General features: G+C 45.9%; 1 protein-coding gene across 1 annotated transcript in view; it reads left to right on the forward strand.

Moving 5' to 3' along the window:
• LOC141155583 (uncharacterized) overlaps positions 1 to 17852 on the forward strand; it is a 184648-nt gene that overhangs the window by 62315 nt on the left and 104481 nt on the right. The window contains exons 19-21 of the mRNA XM_073642453.1: positions 9864 to 9914; positions 10070 to 10126; positions 10700 to 10747. Of these exons, the coding sequence (XP_073498554.1) occupies positions 9864 to 9914; positions 10070 to 10126; positions 10700 to 10747 (156 nt within the window). The remainder of the gene's footprint in view (positions 1 to 9863; positions 9915 to 10069; positions 10127 to 10699; positions 10748 to 17852) is intronic.

Genomic DNA, 17852 nt, shown 5'->3' on the forward strand with positions numbered 1-17852 from the left:
ATGGCACTTCTGAGCAGCAACTAGCGGTGTTGGAGCCCAGGGTAAATACTAAAAACAGAGGAGCCTGAGGTATTATTGGAGCAAGTTTTAAATTAGTAGTACAGTGGATGTGGACAGAGCAGGAGAATTTGCCGGACACACAGCTGGGGATCAGATGACGTTACTGAACCCCAATAACACTGGAACAAGCGTTGACTGTGCAGACGGCACTTCTGAGTAGCAACTAGCGGTGTTGGAGCCCAGGGTAAATACTAAAAACAGAGGAGCCAGAGGTATAATTGGAGCAAGTTTTAAATTAGTAGTACAGTGGATGTAGACAGAGCAGGAGAATTTGCCGGACATACAGCTGGGGATCAGCTGATGTTACTGAACCCCAATAACACTGGAGCAAGCATTGACTGTGCAGATGGCACTTCTGAGCAGCAACTGGCGGTGTTGGAGCTCAAGGATTACAGTTCAGGTGGTAGAAACATGAACACAACAGGAGACCTGGATACTTTTGCCAACCAATTATTTATTCTGGAAGAGGACTGGCAAATTCATGCGAGATCCAGGCCTTGTTCATTTTCAGAAAAGTAAGCCGGTCAATGTTGTCGGAGGATAGGCGCATGCGGCGGTCTGTTAGTACACCACCTGCGGCACTAAAGACGCGTTTTGATAATACACTAGCAGCAGGGCAAGCCATCACCTCCAATGCATACTGGCTAAGCTCTGGCCATGTATCCAGCTTAGAGACCCAAAACTTGAAGGGGGAAGAGCCGTCTGGGAGTACACTGAGAGGGCAAGACATGTAGTCTGTCACCATCTGACGAAAACGTTGCCTCCTGCTGACTGGAGCCGTCTGTGATGGTGTAGACATCTGTGGCGGCGGGGACACAAAACTTTGCCACATTTGGGCCATATTGGTCTTGCCTTGTGCTGAGGCACTGCTTCTGCTCCCTTTTTGTGCAGAGCTTCCTCCACTGCCTTGACGCACTGAGCTGCTTTGTAAAGCACTAGCAGCACTGCTCTCGGTTGGAATGGAGAACATGATGGAATGCACCAGTGCATCTTGGTACTCCCGCATTTTACTCTCCCGATTCAACGGAGTTATGAGGCTTTGTAATTTGTCCTGGTAGCGAGGATCTAGGAGGGTGGACACCCAATAATCAGCCGTGTTGAGAATGTGGGCGATGCGGCGGTCGTTTCTCAGGCACTGAAGCATGAAATCAACCATGTGCTGCAGACTGCCAACTGGCCAAGAAACTCTGTCCCCTGCTTGAGGCGTGATCTCTGCCTGCTCTGCATCACCCCACCCTCACTCTAGATGCTGACTACTAGAGCATTGTGTACCTCCCTCCTCTGGACAGATGTCTTCCTCCTCCATTGACTCCTCCTCATCCTCCTCACAAAGTGTCCCCTGCCTAGGCCTTTGTGAGGAACCACGTTGCGCAGACTGTACAGAAGCAGATGGCATTTGTGACTCCTCATCCTCCACCTCTTCCAAAACCTCCTCCCTTAGTGCTTGCAGTGTTTTTTCAAGCAGGCAGATAAGGGGGATAGTCATGCTGACTGGTGCATCATCTGCACTCGCCATCTGCGTGGAATAATTGAACGCACGCAAAACGTGGCAAATGTCCTTCATAGAGGCCCACTCAGTGGTGGTGAAGTGTGAACAGCGCACACTGCGACTTGTTTGCGCCTGCTGCAGCTGGTACTCCATTACTGCTGCCTGCTGCTCACACAACCTCTCCAACATATGTAACGTTGAATTCCACCTGGTGGGTAGGTCACATATGATGCGATGTTCCGGAAGACGTAATCGGCGCTGCAGAGCTGCAATGCGCGATCTTGCGTTGCTAGAACACCGTAAGTGAGCGCACTCTATGCGGTCCTTGTGCAGCAGTGCATCAAGATCCGGATAGTCCCTCAAAAAACTCTGCATGACCAAGTTGAGCACATGTGCCAGACATGGGATGTGAGTGAGGTTGCCTATGCCCAGAGCTGCCACCAGATTTCGGCCATTGTCACACACTACCATGCCTGGCTGGAGATTCGCTGGCACAAACCACAAGTCGCTCTGCTGCTTGATGGCATTCCAGAGCTCCTGCGCTGTGTGGCTTCGATTCCCTGAAGAAATTAATTTTAATATGGCCTCTTGACTTTTGGCCACGACTGTGCTCATATCAGTCATCATAACAGGTAACCAACCGTTCACGGGTCGATGTGGAGGTAGACCGTGACGGCTCCTGCAGCGCTGATTCAGAGGAACTGGAGAATGAGGAGGAGTCTATGTGTACAGACTGGATTCCTGCAATCCTTGGAGTTGGCAGAACACGTACAGCGTCACTCTCAAGATCTGTACCCGGCTCCACCACATTTACCCAATGGGCAGTGAGGGAAAGGTATCGTCCCTGTCCATGCTTACTGGTCCACGCATCGGTGGTCAGGTGGACCTTGCTACTGACGGCGTTTTGTAGCGCATGTTTAATTTTTCCCTCCACATGCTGTTGCAGGGCAGGGATGGCTTGCCTGCTGAAATAAAAGCGGCTGGGCACGTTGTATTGTGGGACTGCCAATGCCATAAAGTTACTGAAGGTGTCAGTCTCCACCAGCCTGAATGATAGCATTTCAAGGGCCAGTAGTTTTGCAATGCCAGCATTCAGAGCCTGTGCTCGGGGGTGGTTTGCCGAGTATGGGCGCCTTTTCTCCCATGCCTGTGCTAATGATGGTTGTAGACTAGCCTGGGAGTGTGAGGATGACAGGGAAAGTGGTGCTGTGGGTGGAATTACAATGTGTTTCTCTATAACAGTGCCAGAGGTTCTTCCATGGCGATCCTGTGAGGAAGCCGAACCAGCTGTGTGTGAGCTGGAGGAAGAGGCTACAACACGAGCTGAAGAGGTGGTAGGTGGCGCTGTAGGTTGGCCTAGGTCTTCAGTGAGTTTTTGTAACTCCACCACATGCTTGGCCCGCACATGTTTCCACATATTTGTGGTATTGAGGTTGCTGACGCTTTTCCCTCTTTTCACCTTCTGATTACACAGCTTGCATTTGACAAAGCAAATGTCATCTGCAACTGTGTCAAAAAAGGACCAGGCACTGCAAGTCTTGGGAGCGCCCTCTTTGGATTTTGGAAGAGCCATGCTCCTAATGGGTGCCAAAGTGGAGGCTACAGGCAACCAAGTCTGCCCCCTCCCTCTCCCTCCTTTTTGGGCCGTTCGGGATATCTCTTCCTCAGAGCTGCTCCCACCACCTTCCTGTCCCTCACGCCATGATTGGTCAAGGACCTCATCATCTACACCACCCTCATCAAACAACTGCTTCTCCTGGGTAGTCTCGACAGCACAGTACGCACCAGAAAGTGGCACCTGAGTCTCATCATCAGATGCGCACTGAGGTGTGCTGCTGACCATAGGCACTGGCCCACCCGCCTCTTCAGATTCAGAGAGACAAAACAGTTGCGCATCACTGCATACTACCTCTTCTTCAAATTCTCGAATTCTCCTTGGCTGGCCCCCTCTTTCCAAGCCAAGAGATTCAGAGAACAGAAGTAGAGATGGCTCCTGTCCAGGGCTCTCTGACTGCCTGGGCAATTTGGCAGGTGGTTAAGAGACAGATGGATGCTCTTCAGTGCTCAGTACCTGAGAGGATCTGGAACTAATTGAAGTCGATGCGTTAGCTGCCATCCATCCGACAACGGCTTCAATTTGGTCCTCCCGCACCAGTGGGGTACGGCTAGCTCCTACAAAGCTGCACATAAAGGACTGTTCCCTTGTAAAACTAGGGGATGCTGAGTCACTGGTGCCCGCAGCAGGCACAGAATCCCCACGTCCTCTCCCTGCAGGCACAGAATCCTCACGTCCTCTCCCTGCAGAAACTCCACTCCCACGACCACGACCACATGCCTTACTCCCTGCCTTCTTCATCTTGGCAGACTAATAAAGATAGGCAGAAAAGTACTAAGGGCTTAGTGTGCTTATTCCTGAACAGCTGCTAACAGGTATAAGAAACAGTAATTTTATAAAGTGTGGACTAGACTTTAATATGAGCTAATGTAGCCTACACAACTGTAAAGTGGAGTGTTTGGTGAACTTTATTTAGGTTTTTTTGTCACAAAAAGACACTGGATGTGCCCAAAGATGTAATACCGATAGTATCACAAACTTTTTGTAGCTATTACAATGCAGGAAGGTAACCTAAAATGCAATAGATGAGGCTACAAAAAATAGGCTAATACTAATCTGGCTTTGGCTGCAGGGCACAAGGCTGCAGAATGGCTCCTCTATCTACTCCTATATAGTGTGTTTGGAACCAATGTAGCTGGATACGGATGGAACCACCACACTAATAGGAGAAATTAGGAAAAATGATCAATTAGCAAAAAAGGACAATGTATGAGGAAGTAACGCACGCTGAGCGCACTACAACCAGACGTGGCTGAAGCACACACTACAGCGTGAGCTGCACTCACACACAGAGACCTTGCAGACAGCGGTGAACATCACAGAGAACTGTGCACTAGCGCTGCAAGGCACAGCGATTTATAAAGTAGCTTGGGTAAAGCAGAATAAAGCAAATAGGTAGCTAAAACTGTCCCTCAGAACAACAGCGTCCTATCCCTAACTGAATTCACAGCAGAGTGAGCTGAAAATGGCAGCGGCGGCTTTTATAGTGCATCATGACATCATTTCAGCAGCCAATCACAGCCATGCCAGTAGTTAACATGCCTACATGCCTAACAGGATGTGCCCACACTTCTTAGGATCCTCATTGGCTGAATAAAATGAAACTGGCTCATTGCATTATGGGAACTTCCGATTCCGGTATACGATATTCTAAAAGTATCGGAATTAAGTATCGGAATTCAGATACCGCGAATATCGGCCGATACCCGATATTTCAGTATCGGAATGCTCAACACTACTACTAATTGAAAGTACTTTAAAGCCTATATTTTACCTGAAGAGATGTGCGTAACACACTTTTGATTTGCATTGAATCCACTTTAACAACAACACCTATATATGCAGTAATTATAAGATGATTCACCATTGGGGCCAGTTTTAGACAAAGTGGTACCCTAAATGCTCACATATTGCACCATCACAAAGAAATATTTTATGAGTCCATTAAACAAGTGCGATGGACAACATTGACGTAGTTCGGCAGTTGTTTATCAGCCTTTTCACACAGGCTCGCGAAGAATGATGGGCACAGAACAATCACCAGTAGACCAATCTGTCACCCCCATACAGTATCATGTTATCAGCAGCAGATCTGCAGTTTACTCCGGGCGATTGGCTGCTGAGAGCAATGATTTTTGTTCCGGCATAACGAATCCATTCAACCAATGAATAAGCAGCATTTTGCTTGCTCGTCGGATGATATTTACACCTATGAACTCTCGTCTGAACTGCCAGTATTTATAAATGCACATGCTCCATACACATACACTGTATGTTAAAGTTACCAGATTTCACATCCACTGGGTCTCGCGGCAGCTATGAGGCCCAGAAACCTTAAGGGAGACTTTAACCCCTTTCTGACCCGAGCTGCACTAATATGTGTCTGTGCCCTGGGCCTTATGGGCCATATACCTATTAGTACGCCCTGGAGATTTTGCCTGCACGGAGGCTATGCGGGCGCGATCTCCACATCTGACACCCAGTACTATGTCCAAAGAGCGGGGCCGCACCGCTCCCAGCACATTAACCCAGAAATGCCGCAAACAAAGTTGATCGCAGCATTCTGGGAGCAAGGGGAGGTAAGCGCTGCTTTCTTACCTCCTCTCAGGGGTCCTGCACTGTCTTTGCCGGATCCAGGTGGTTGTCATGGTGACCCAATGTCGTCATGACGAAATCCGGGTCACCAGTAGGCAGGAAGCTACTTTAGTCATGCGCATTGCGAGTCCAAAGTAACTTCTGCATGCAGCACTGACAGTCTGTATATAGCGTAGGGATGCTGCTGCATCTCTATGATACATAAGCGATCAGGCTGCAAAACGTGAAAGTCCCATAGTGGGACATAGTGTACAAATTAAAAAAAAGTGCCAGAAAGTGAAAAACAATTTTAAAAAATTGTAAAAATATTGTAAAAAAATGTTTAAAAATAATCCCCCCAAAAATAAAAATATACTGTACCCATAAATATATATTATTATGGAAAAAAAACAAAAAGCAATAAAATTACACATATTTTGGTATCGCCGCATCCCGAACGACCTGACCTATATAAATGTCCCTCTAGTTAACCTCTTTATTGAACACGGTAAAAAATAAAAATAAAAACGAAGCAAAAAACAATGCTTTATCAACATACCGCCAAACAAAAATGAAATAAAACGCGATCAAAAAGATGAATGTAAATAAAAATGGTATCACTGAAAATGTAATATTGTCCCGCAAAAACAAGCTGTCATACAGCTCTCAGAATAAAGTGATGCAAAAACAATTATTTTTTCTATAAAATTGTTTTTATTGTGTAAAAGTGCCAAAACATAAAAAAATTATATAAATGTGGTACCGCTGTAAATGTACTGACCCGAAGAATAAAGCTGACTTCTCAATTTTGCCACATGCAGAACGGCATAAAAAAAAAAAAAAAAAAAAACAATTCCTGAATTGTTGCTTTTTGTTTATTCTACCTCCCAAAAATTAAAATAGAAAGCGATCAAAAAATGTCATGTGCCTGAAAATGGTACCAATAAAAACGTCAACTTGTCTCTCAAAAATCAAGCAGTCACATGACTCTGTCGGCCGAAATATGGAAAAATTATTGCCCTCAAAATATGGCGATGCAAAAACTAGTCTTTGCAAAAAAAGCGTTTTTTAGTGTGTGACAGCTGCCAATCATAAATAAATACCTGATATGAATCTGTTATCGTTTTAATCGCACTGACCCAAAGAATAAAGTCATCTAATCACTTATACCGCATGAGGAAAGGCATAAAAAATAAATTCTAGGGTTAGGGTTGTGCTAGGTTTGGGGTTGGGCTAGGGTTGGGATTTTTTCAAAAGTAAAGAAACAAAATGACAATGATATGGCGACTAGTATTGAGTGCAAGTGCTCATTACTTGAGTTTGCATCGGGTGCTCGAGTATGCACAGAGTATCGCGGGTGCTCGAGTGACATGCTCGAGTCTCCGTCCCATATATTTTGCAGCTATTATACAGCCAACAAAAACCTTATGGGGATCGCCTGTCATGTAGGAGCGATCCCCGCATGATTTTTTTGGGGTGTTTAATAACCGTGAAACATGCGGGACGAGGACTCGAGCTTCTGCGATACATGGTGCATACCCGAGTACCCGATACAAACTCAAGTAGCGAGCACTTGCGCTCAAGACTAATGACAACATATTTAATATGATGACCTAATATTATTAAATTCTGTGTCGTACCTCTGGTTTCAAAATGTTCACTATACCCCTTGATAAAAACCTTGAGGGGTGTAGTTTCCAAAATGGGGTCACTTGTGGGGAGTTTCCACTGTTTAGGCACATGAAGGGCTCTCCAAATGCAATATGGCATCCGCTCTTGATTCCAGCCAATTTTGCGTTCAAAAAGTCACACAGTGCTCCTTCCCTTCTGAACACTGCTGAGTGCCCAAACAATGTATTTTCCCCACATATGGGGTATCGGCGTACTCAGGATAACTTGCACAACAGTTTTTGGGATCCATTTACTTTTCTTACCCTTGTGAAAATAAAAAAATTGGGGCTAAAAGATCATGTTTGTGGAAAAAGTTTGTTCTAAACTTCTGTGAAGCACCTGGAGGTTCAGGGTACTCACCACACATCTAGATAAGTTCCCTGAGTGGTATAGTTTCCAAAATGGTTTCACTTGTGGGGGGTTTCCACTGTTTAGACACATCAGGGGCTCCCCAAATGCGACATGCATCCGCTATTTTTATTCATGCTAATTTTACATTCAAAAAGTCAAATGGCGCTCGTTACCTTCCGTTCCCTGCATGCACCCAAAAAGAGGTTTTCTACCAGATATGGGGTATCGGCTTATTCAGGAGAAATTGCACAACAAACTGCATGGTGCAATTTCTCCTGTTACGCTTATGAAAATGCAAAATTGGGGGCTGAAAAACATTTTTGTGGGAAAAATGTGAAAATTTTATTTTTACGGCTCAATGTTATAAACTTCTGTGAAGCACCTTGGGGTGTTCCCCACACATCTATATAAGTTCCCTGAGCACTCTAGTTTTCAAAATGGTGTCACTTGAAGGGAATTTTCACTGTTTAGGCACATCAGGGGCTCCCAAACCGCAACATGGCGTCTGCTAATTATTCAGGCAAATTATACATTAAAAAAGTCAAATGGCGCTCCTTCCGTTTTGAGCTCTGCCATGCGCCCAAAGTGTTTTTCTGCATATATGGGGTATCTGAGTGTTCAGGAGACATTGCACAACAAAGTTTGGGGTCCATTTTTGTCCTGCTACCATTGTGAAAAAAAAATTTGTTCAAACCACATTGGGAGGTAAAGGTGTTAAGGTTACTAGAGTTCCCAGCTGCTGGGACACCTGGAGACTGTAAATTAAGGCTCCAAGAGTTCACAGCCACCGGGTCTCACGGCAGCTGTGAGGCTCAGAAACCCTAATTGAGCTTTTAAGGGAGACTTTAAGGTTATTGGAGTTTCCAGCTTATGGGAAACCTGGAAGATGTGAACTAAGGTTACAAGAGTTCACAGCCTCCAGGTGTTCAAGAAGCAGGGAACTCCACTAACCTTAAAGTCTCCCTTAAGTTTACCGATTTTCATAGTCACTGGGTCATGCAGAGCGCAGTCTGGCAGTCCACCAGTCCATGTGACTCGGCAGAATCTCTGCAGTACGTCGGACTGCTGGACTACAATCTGCGTGGTACGGCGGCAGCGCAGTCTGGCAATCTTAGGTGCTACATCGATTCCACTAGGTCACGTGAAATGCTGGACTGCTGGTCGAGTCGGTTGTCAATTGATGTAACCTCACTGACGTCACTGAGGTCGCATCAATTCATAGCCGGCTGGTCTCGCGGAGCTGCATGCCTGGTAGTGGTGGCTGAGAAAGCCTATGGAACGTCATTACGGCGCTCCATATGCTTCAGACAACGTGGGGCATCGCTGGATAGTTGGACTATTTTGGAAGTGCATGGAATTTTTTTTTTAATAAATGGGAGAACGAGGGCATTTAATGGAGAGTGTTTTTGTGAATAAAGGATTTTTTGTGCCTGTTTTTTCCTTTCTCTTACTGGGTTAGTAATGGGAGTGTCTGATAGACACCTTTCCATTACTAACCCCAAGGGTTGATGCCAGCTGGGATTTTTGACAAATCACAGTTGTCATCAAACCCAAATCTCATTATCCCAATTGCCACCGCACCAGGGTAAACAGACAAGCTGAGACAGGGTGCCAGAATTGGCACATCTAATGTGATGTGTAAGTTCTGTGGCAGCTGCAGGCTTGTATTTTTAGGCTGAGAAGGAGCCAACAACCATGGACCTTCCCAGCCTGATAATATCAGCCCACAGCTGTATGCTTTAGCTAGCTATTAAAAGTAGGGGGATCTTATGTCATTTTTTAAAAATATTTACTTATTGCTAAAAATTACAGGCCACTAACACTTAACGGCGGAGGCCCGCAGGTGAGCACTATGGATAGGGCATCAATGTAAAAGTAGTGAACAACCTCTTTAATAACTTTGCCTTTCTGCCTTCAGCCATGACCGCACCCCACAACCTCAGCTAAAATTTATTCGCCTATTACTACTTGTAAGTTTCGGGTATTTTTGTCATAAAAAAATGAAAAATAAAAAACACAAATTTCCCATACATTTAGAATGAGACTTCCTCAGGGGATGTAAACTGATTGCATTTCAATAACATATTTTCCCTTTTGCTGCAGCTCCTGATACATCATCAGCTCCGACTACAGTCACATCACGTCTTACTACTGGTCAGTGTTTGGATGTATTGACACTAACAAAGGAAAAAGTAAAAGTAACTAAAAATATGCAAAAAATGAAATCCTTAGTGTGACATGCAATGGGGAACAAGGTTTTGTTACCACTATGATAGATATTAAATGAATAACTTTACCTTTTATTACAGTTCCGACTACATCAACATCCACAACCCTGAGTACAACTCTCTCACTGTTAACTACAAGTTAGTAATGTATCATTTTATTATGAAGCAAAAAAAGAAATAAAGAAAGGAGGAAGAAATTTTGTAGATGTTTTGGCTAAAACTAAAATAATTCAGTTGTTAGATGATACGTCCACTATCATCACCAAAACCAACTACGACCTCCTCTCCAGAGACCACTGGCAAGTTTTTAAGCTCATTTTCCTGTTCTCTTCTTGTTTTTTGGACGTGGTCACATGCTTTCCACTGCTTTCTTATTGCTGAGATACAGGGGATACAGAGATCTCTATTAAAAAGAACAGAGCTCCAAACATTATACATATATATTGGTACTTAAACTGTAGGTGCAGTAACCATAAATTACTCCCAAGGCCTGAGTGACTGACCGCCATGTAGGAAACTCCTCATTTTTCTAAAATAAAAATTACTTTAAATATTTTGTCACTTATTACTATTAATTTTTTTTTCCTTGAAACCACTGAAGAAAATATAGCAAACTTTTCTAAATAAAGAATTAAGATGTGACATATACAGTACATAAGGAAAACGTTACCAGGCTGATTTGAGGATTAAAAATTGTGTTTTTTTCTATAGCTCCAAGTACATCAACAATCTCAACAACCACTCCACGTCTTACTACTGGTAAGTTATTGGTATACTTGTAATTAGCGGTGAGTATAAACTTTTAAAATCTTACTTTTACTTTGCTGTGGGATCTGATGAAACCTTAGAGTATAATAAGAGACATTCAATTTGTGGAGAATAACTTTGCTGCAATTTGAATCTCCTGGGAAAATCCACGTGATTTGGAGAATTAAAATTTTGTCAGATCTACTCATCAATAGTATTGTGACTAGAGATGAGCGGTGTTCGACTAGAACTGTTCGCCAATCTCAAATTCGAGCTGTTTTGGGCGGTGTTCGAGTTGTTCGACGAACCCGAACGATTTGCAAAAAATTCGGCTGTTCGAGGTTATGTTCGATAACTGTTCGTGCACCAAAAGCTTGTCCTGCATGTCTGGCGCTATTTAGAGCACCAATCATGCAGGGATTGTCTGCCACTCACTGTAATGCCACAGCCATGGTGGTTGTGGCATTACAGTGATTGCCCAAATCGATGGGAACAGTGCCAACAGTGAAACATGAAAAGCCGGCAATTCATCAGCGGCATACACCGGTACCCGACAATTTAGAACAGAAAGAATAGAGCTTCACACATAGATTAGATAGATAGAAACATGTCAGCCACATATATATGAAGTACAGTGACAGTGTTGCTTACTGTACTTGTCATTTAGTGTAAAGTATTTATCAAAAAAAATAATAGTGTTTTCATGCACCGTCTCTTTAAAAAAGCCGGCCGGCAATTCAGCATCTGTACCCGACAATTTAGAATAGAAAGAATAGAGAATCACACATAGATTAGATACATAGAAACATGTCAGTCACATATATATGAAGTACAGTGACAGTGTTGCTTACTGTACTTGTCATTTAGTGTAAAGGATTTATTAAAAAAAAAAAATAGTGTTTTCATGCACTGTCTCTTTAAAAAAGCCGGCCGGCATTTCAGCATCTGTACCCGACAATTTAGAATAGAAGGAATAGAGCATCACACATAGATTAGATAGATAGAAACATGTCAGTCACATATATATGAAGTACAGTGACAGTGTTGATTACTGTACTTGTCATTTAGTGTTAAAATAAAGGATTTATTTAAAAAAAAATTGGCGTGGGGTTCCCCGTAATTTTAGTCTCTAGCGGAGGTTAAGCAGACGGCTGGGGCAGATGTTTGAAGCCTGGGAAGGGGGTAATACCCACGGAGCTTCCCAGGCTACTAATATCAGCCCCGAGCGGAATACCTAGCCTTTACTAGCTATTAAAATGGGGGACCCCCCCAAAAAAATGACGTGGGGTCCCCCCTATTTTAATAGCTAGCAAAGGCTAGGCAGACAGCTGGGGGCTGATATTAATAGCCCAGGAAGGGTGCCATGAATATTGTCCCCCTCCCAGCCTAGAAACACCAGCCGTCAGCCGCCCCAGAAATGGCGCATCCATAGGATGCGCCAATTCTGGCACTTAGCCTCGCTCTTCCCACTGCCCTGTAGCGGTGGCAGTGGGGTAATAGGGCTGGGGTTGATGTCAGCTTATAATGCCAGCTGACATCAAGCCCAGGTTAGTAATGGAGAGGCGTCTATAAGACACCGCCATTACTAACCCCATAGTCAAAGTTAAAAGAAAACACAAACACCCAGAATAAAATCCTTTAATTGAAATAAAGACACAATCCTTTATTGTTCTAAATTAAACCATACTTACCATCACGCCCATTCCAGCTGAAGCCAACGATCTCCTGCAATAAAAGTAAAATAATAAAGCAACCTCATCCTTACCTTTCCATGGTTCCCAGGACAGCTTCAGCTCTGCTACATTGAGATGACAGGCTGGACCGCAGCAGAACGCTGCCATCCAGCCTGTCATCCCGCAGACACTGAGAAGCGCAGGCATGCTTGCGCTCCTCAGTGTCTCGCTGTGACGGCATAAAGATGAGCCGACAATGAACTCGGCTCACCTCATGCACGTCACTGACAGCGTGGGAGAATTCTCCTGCACTCAGCGCTTCAGCGTGAGAATTTTCCCACGCTGTCAGTGACGTACATGAGGTGAGCCGAGTTCATTGGACATGACCTCGGCTCATCTGGATGCCGTCACAGCGAGACACTGAGGAGCGCAAGCATGCCTGTGCTTCTCAGTGTCTGCGGGATGACAGGCTGGATGGCAGCGTTCTGCTGCGGTCCAGCCTGTCATCTCGATGTAGCAGAGCTGGAGCCATCCTGGGAACCATGGAAAGGTAAGGATGAGGTTGCTTTATTATTTTACTTTTATTGCAGGAGATCGTTGGCTTCAGCTGGAATGGGCGTGACGGTAAGTATGGTTTAATTTAGAACAATAAAGAATTGTGTGTTTATTTCAATTAAAGGACTTTTTTCTGGGTGTTGTGTTTTTTTTAAATACTTTACTAGAAATTCATAGTGGTCATGTCTAATATTGGCGTGACCCCATGAATTTCGGGCTTAGGGCCAGCTGATAATGCCAAGCTGGCCCTAACCCCTTTATTACCCAGTGAGCCACCGCACCAGGGCCCTGGATGAGTTGGGTACAGCGCCAGAAGATGGCGCTTCTCTGAACGCGCCATTTTCCGGGGTGGCTGCGGACTGCAATTTGCAGCTGGGGGGACCCAGAAAGCTTGGGCCTCCCTGCGCTGCAGATTCCAGCCCCCAGCTGCCTAGTTGTACCTGGCTGGACACAAAAATAGGGCGAAGCCCCACGTATTTTTCTTTTTAATTATTTCATGAAATTCATGAAATAATTAAGAAAAAAAGGGCTTCCCTATATTGTTGTGTCCGGCCAGGTACAAATAGGCAGCTGGTGGTTGGGGGCAGCCCGTTCCTGCCTGCTGTACCTGGCTGGACACAAATATAGTGCGAAGCCCCACGTCAATTTTTTTTAAAATTATTTCATGAAACTAGACGGTGGCCCGATTCTAACGCATCGGGTATTCTAGAATATGTATGCGGCAGACCCGGTGCAATCAGCAGAGCGGTGTTTAAATTTGGCGCCAAAATCGCTGACTGGTCGCGGCCAGCAACCGCGACCAATCAGCAAAGCGGTGTTGAAATTTGGCGACTATATCACTGATTGGTCACGGCCGGCGGTCGCGACTAATCAACAGAGCGGGGTTTAAATTTTGCGCCAATAATGCTGATAGGTTGTGGTCGCGACCAATCAGCAAAGCGGTGTTTAAATTTGGCGCCAATAATGGTGATTGATCACGACCTCGACCATTCAGCAGAGCGGTGTTTAAATTTGGCGGCAACAATGTTGATTAGTCGCGGCCGGCGGTCACGACCAATCAGCAGAGCGGGGTTTAAATTTGGCGCCAATAATGCTGATTGGTCGCAATCGCCGGCCGCGACCAATCAGCAGAGCGGTGTTTAAATTTGGCGTCAAAATCGCTGATTGGTCGCGGAAGGCAACTGTGACCAATCAGCAGAGCGGGGTTTAAATTTGGCGCCAATACTGCTGATTGGTCGCGGCCGGCAACCGTGACCAATCAGCTGAGCAGGGTTTAAATTTGGCACCAATAGTACTGATTGGTCGCGGACGGCGACCGCGATCAATCAGCAGAGCGGTGTTTAAATTTGGCGCCAATAATGCTGATTAGTCGCGGCCGGCATCCGCGACCAATTAGCAGAGCGGGGTTTAAATTTGGCGCCAATCTCGCTGATTGGTCGCGGCTGGAGTCCGCGACCAATCAGCAGAGCGTTGTTTAAATTTGGCGCCAATCTCACTGATTGGACGCGTCTGGCGTCCGCGACCAATCAGCAGAGCGTTGTTTAAATTTGGCGCCAAGCTCGCTGATTGGTCGCGGCCGCTATTTAAATGTGGCGCCCAAATGGGTGATTGGTCGCGAGCAGCGTCCGCGACCAATCAGCAGAGCGGTGTTTAACTTTAGCGCCAAGATCACTGATTGGTCGCGTGCGGAGAGCGCGACCAATCAGCTAATCGTATTGGTGAGGACCGGGGAGCGCCGCTGCCTGGTCGAATACTTCCGTTGCGAGAAGCCGGGAGATGAGCGACTGCTCGCAGCAGAAGTATCCCGACCCGCAGCGCCGCTCCCCGGTCCTCCCTTGACACCCTAGCCGCTGATGTCCCCACAGTATCCGCATGGTGTTACAAAGATCCGGACATTTGTGTTAAAAATCGCTGATTGGTCGCGGGCGCTGCCCGCGACCAATCACCGATTTGGGCGCCAAATTTAAATATCGGCCGCAACCAATCACCAATCTTGGCTCCACATTTAAACACCGCTGTGCTGATTGGTCGCCGACGCTGGGCGCGACCAATCACCGATTTTGGCGCCACATTTAAATAGCGTCCGCGACCAATCAGTACAGCGGTGTTTAAATGTGGAGCCAAGTTGGGTGATTGGTCGCGGAGGATATTTAAATTTGGCGCCCAAATCGGTGATTGGTCGCGGCTGATATTTAAATTTGGCGCCCAAATCAGTGATTGGTCGCGGGCAGCGCCCGCGACCAATCAGCGATTTTTAACACAAATGTCCGGACCTTTGTAACACCATGCGGATACTGTGGGGACATCAGCGGCTAGGGTGTCAAGGGAGGACCGGGGAGCGGCGCTGCGGGTCGGGATACTTCTGCTGCGAGCGCCCGTTCATGTCCCGGGTTCTCGCAGCGGAAGTATCCGCACAGGCAGCGCCGCTGACATCCATGCGGCTAGGGTGTGAAGGGAGGACCGGGGAGCGGCGCTGACATCCAATTGGTCGCGGCCGCTATTTAAATGTGCGGCACAAATCGGTGATTGGTCGCTGTCTTGACCCCGACCAATCACTGATCTTGCCGCCAAAGTTAAACACTACTGTGCTGATTGGTCGGATATTTAAATTTGGCGCACAAATCGGTGATTGGTCGCGGGCAGCGTCCGCGACCAATCAGCACGGTAGTGTTTAACTTTGGCAGCAAGATCAGTGATTGGTCGCGCGCCAAGACCACGACCAATCACCAATTTGGGCGCCACATTTAAATATCGGCCGCGACCAATCACCGATCTTGGATCCACATTTAAACAACGCTGTGTTGATTGGTCGCGGCCGCTATTTAAATGTGGCGCCCAAATCGGTGATAGGTCGCGGTCTTGGCGCGCGACCAATCACTGATCTTGCCGCCAAAGTTAAACACTACCGTGCTGATTGGTCGCGGACGCTGCCCGCGACCAATCACCGATTTGTGCGCCAAATTTAAATATCAGCCTCATGCACGTCACTGACAGCGTGGGAAAATTCTCCTGCACTCAGCGCTTCAGCGTGAGAATTTTCCCACGCTGTCAGTGACGTGCATGAGGTGAGCTGAGTTCATTGGACATGACCTCGGCTCATCTTTATGCCGTCACAGAGAGACACTGAGGAGCGCAAGCATGCCTGCGCTTCTCAGTGTCCGCGGGATGACAGGCTGGATGGCAGCGTTCTGCTGCGGTCCAGCCTGTCATCTCGATGTAGCAGAGCTCAAGCTGTCGTGGGAACCATGGAAAGGTAAGGATGAGGTTGCTTTATTATTTTTCTTTTATTGCAGGAGATCATTGGCTTCAGCTGGAATGGGCGTGATGGTAAGTATAGTTTAATTTAGAACATTAAAGAATTGTGTGTTTATTTCAATTAAAGGACTTTATTCTGGGTGTTTGTGTTTTTTTTTTTAACTTTCACTATGGGGTTAGTAATGGGGGTGTCTTATAGACGCCTCTCCATTACTAACATGGCCTTGATGTCAGCTGGCATTATAAGCTGACATGAACCCCAGCCCTATTACCCCCTGCCACCGCACCAGGGCAGCGTGGAAGAGCGAGGCTAAGTGCCAGAATTGGCGCATCCTATGGATGCGCCATTTCTGGGGCGGCTGACGGCTGGTGTTTCTAGCCTGGGAGGGGGCCAATATTCATGGCACCCTTCCTGGGCTATTAATATCAGCCCCCAGCTGTCTGCCTAGCCTTTGCTAGCTATTAAAATAGGGGGGACCCCACGTCATTTTTTGGCGGGGTCCCCCATTTTAATAGCTGGTAAAGGCTAGGTATTCAGCTGGGGGCTGATATTAGTAGCCTGGGGAGCTCCGTGGGTATTACCCCCTTCCCAGGCTTCAAACATCTGCCCCAGCCGTCTGCTTAACCTCCGCTAGAGCCTAAAATTACGGGGAACCCCACACCAATTTTTTTTTTAATAAATCCTTTATTTTAACATTAAATGACAAGTACAGTAATCAACACTGTCACTGTACTTCATATATATGTGACTGACATGTTTCTATCTATCTAATCTATGTGTGATGCTCTATTCCTTCTATTCTAAATTGTCGGATACCGATGCTGAATTGCCGGCCGGCTTTTTTAAAGAGACGGTGCATGAAAACACTATTATTTTTTTAAATAAATCCTTTACACTAAATGACAAGTACAGTAATCAACACTGTCACTGTACTTCTTATATATGTGACTGACATGTTTCTATCTATCTAATCTATGTGTGATTCTCTATTCCTTCTATTCTAAATTGTCGGGTACAGATGCTGAATTGCCGGCCGGCTTTTTTAAAGAGACGGTGCATGAAAACACTATTATTTTTTTTGATAAATCCTTTACACTAAATGACAAGTACAGTAAGCAACACTGTCACTGTGCTTCTTATATGTGTGACTGACATGCTTCTATCTGTCTAATCTATGTGTGAGGCTCTATTCCTTCTTGTCTAAATTGTCGGGTACCGGTGTATGCCGCTGCTAAATTGCCGGCCGGCTTTTTTAAAGAGAATGTCTTCTGAGCAGTTTGTCAGCTTTTGGACACCTTTGAAGGTGTTTTCTATGTGTTTCTATGTGTTTTTGTTTGCCTGCCATTGGTTTTAACGGTGTTCGACGGTGTTCTAAGGTGTTCGACGAACAGTTCGACGAACAGTTCCTCGAACAACCCGGTGTTCGACGAACCGAACCGAACCCGAACACTACGGGGGTGGCTCAACACTAATTGTGACATGGTATAGTTAATGTGTTATGTGATAAAGGGGTTGTATGTTCTTCTGCTAACAGTCTGCAGTCATTCTATGTGACTGCAGACTTTTGAATCCTTACAGCCTGCACACCGCACACCGCGATTTGCATGATTCCGGTCTCATTCCGACTAGACAT

Source organism: Phyllobates terribilis, unplaced genomic scaffold, assembly GCF_046119375.1.
Source record: "Phyllobates terribilis strain yellow unplaced genomic scaffold, ASM4611937v1 Scaffold_7__3_contigs__length_470593459, whole genome shotgun sequence".
In the NCBI taxonomy this organism is placed as follows: Eukaryota; Metazoa; Chordata; class Amphibia; order Anura; family Dendrobatidae; genus Phyllobates; species Phyllobates terribilis.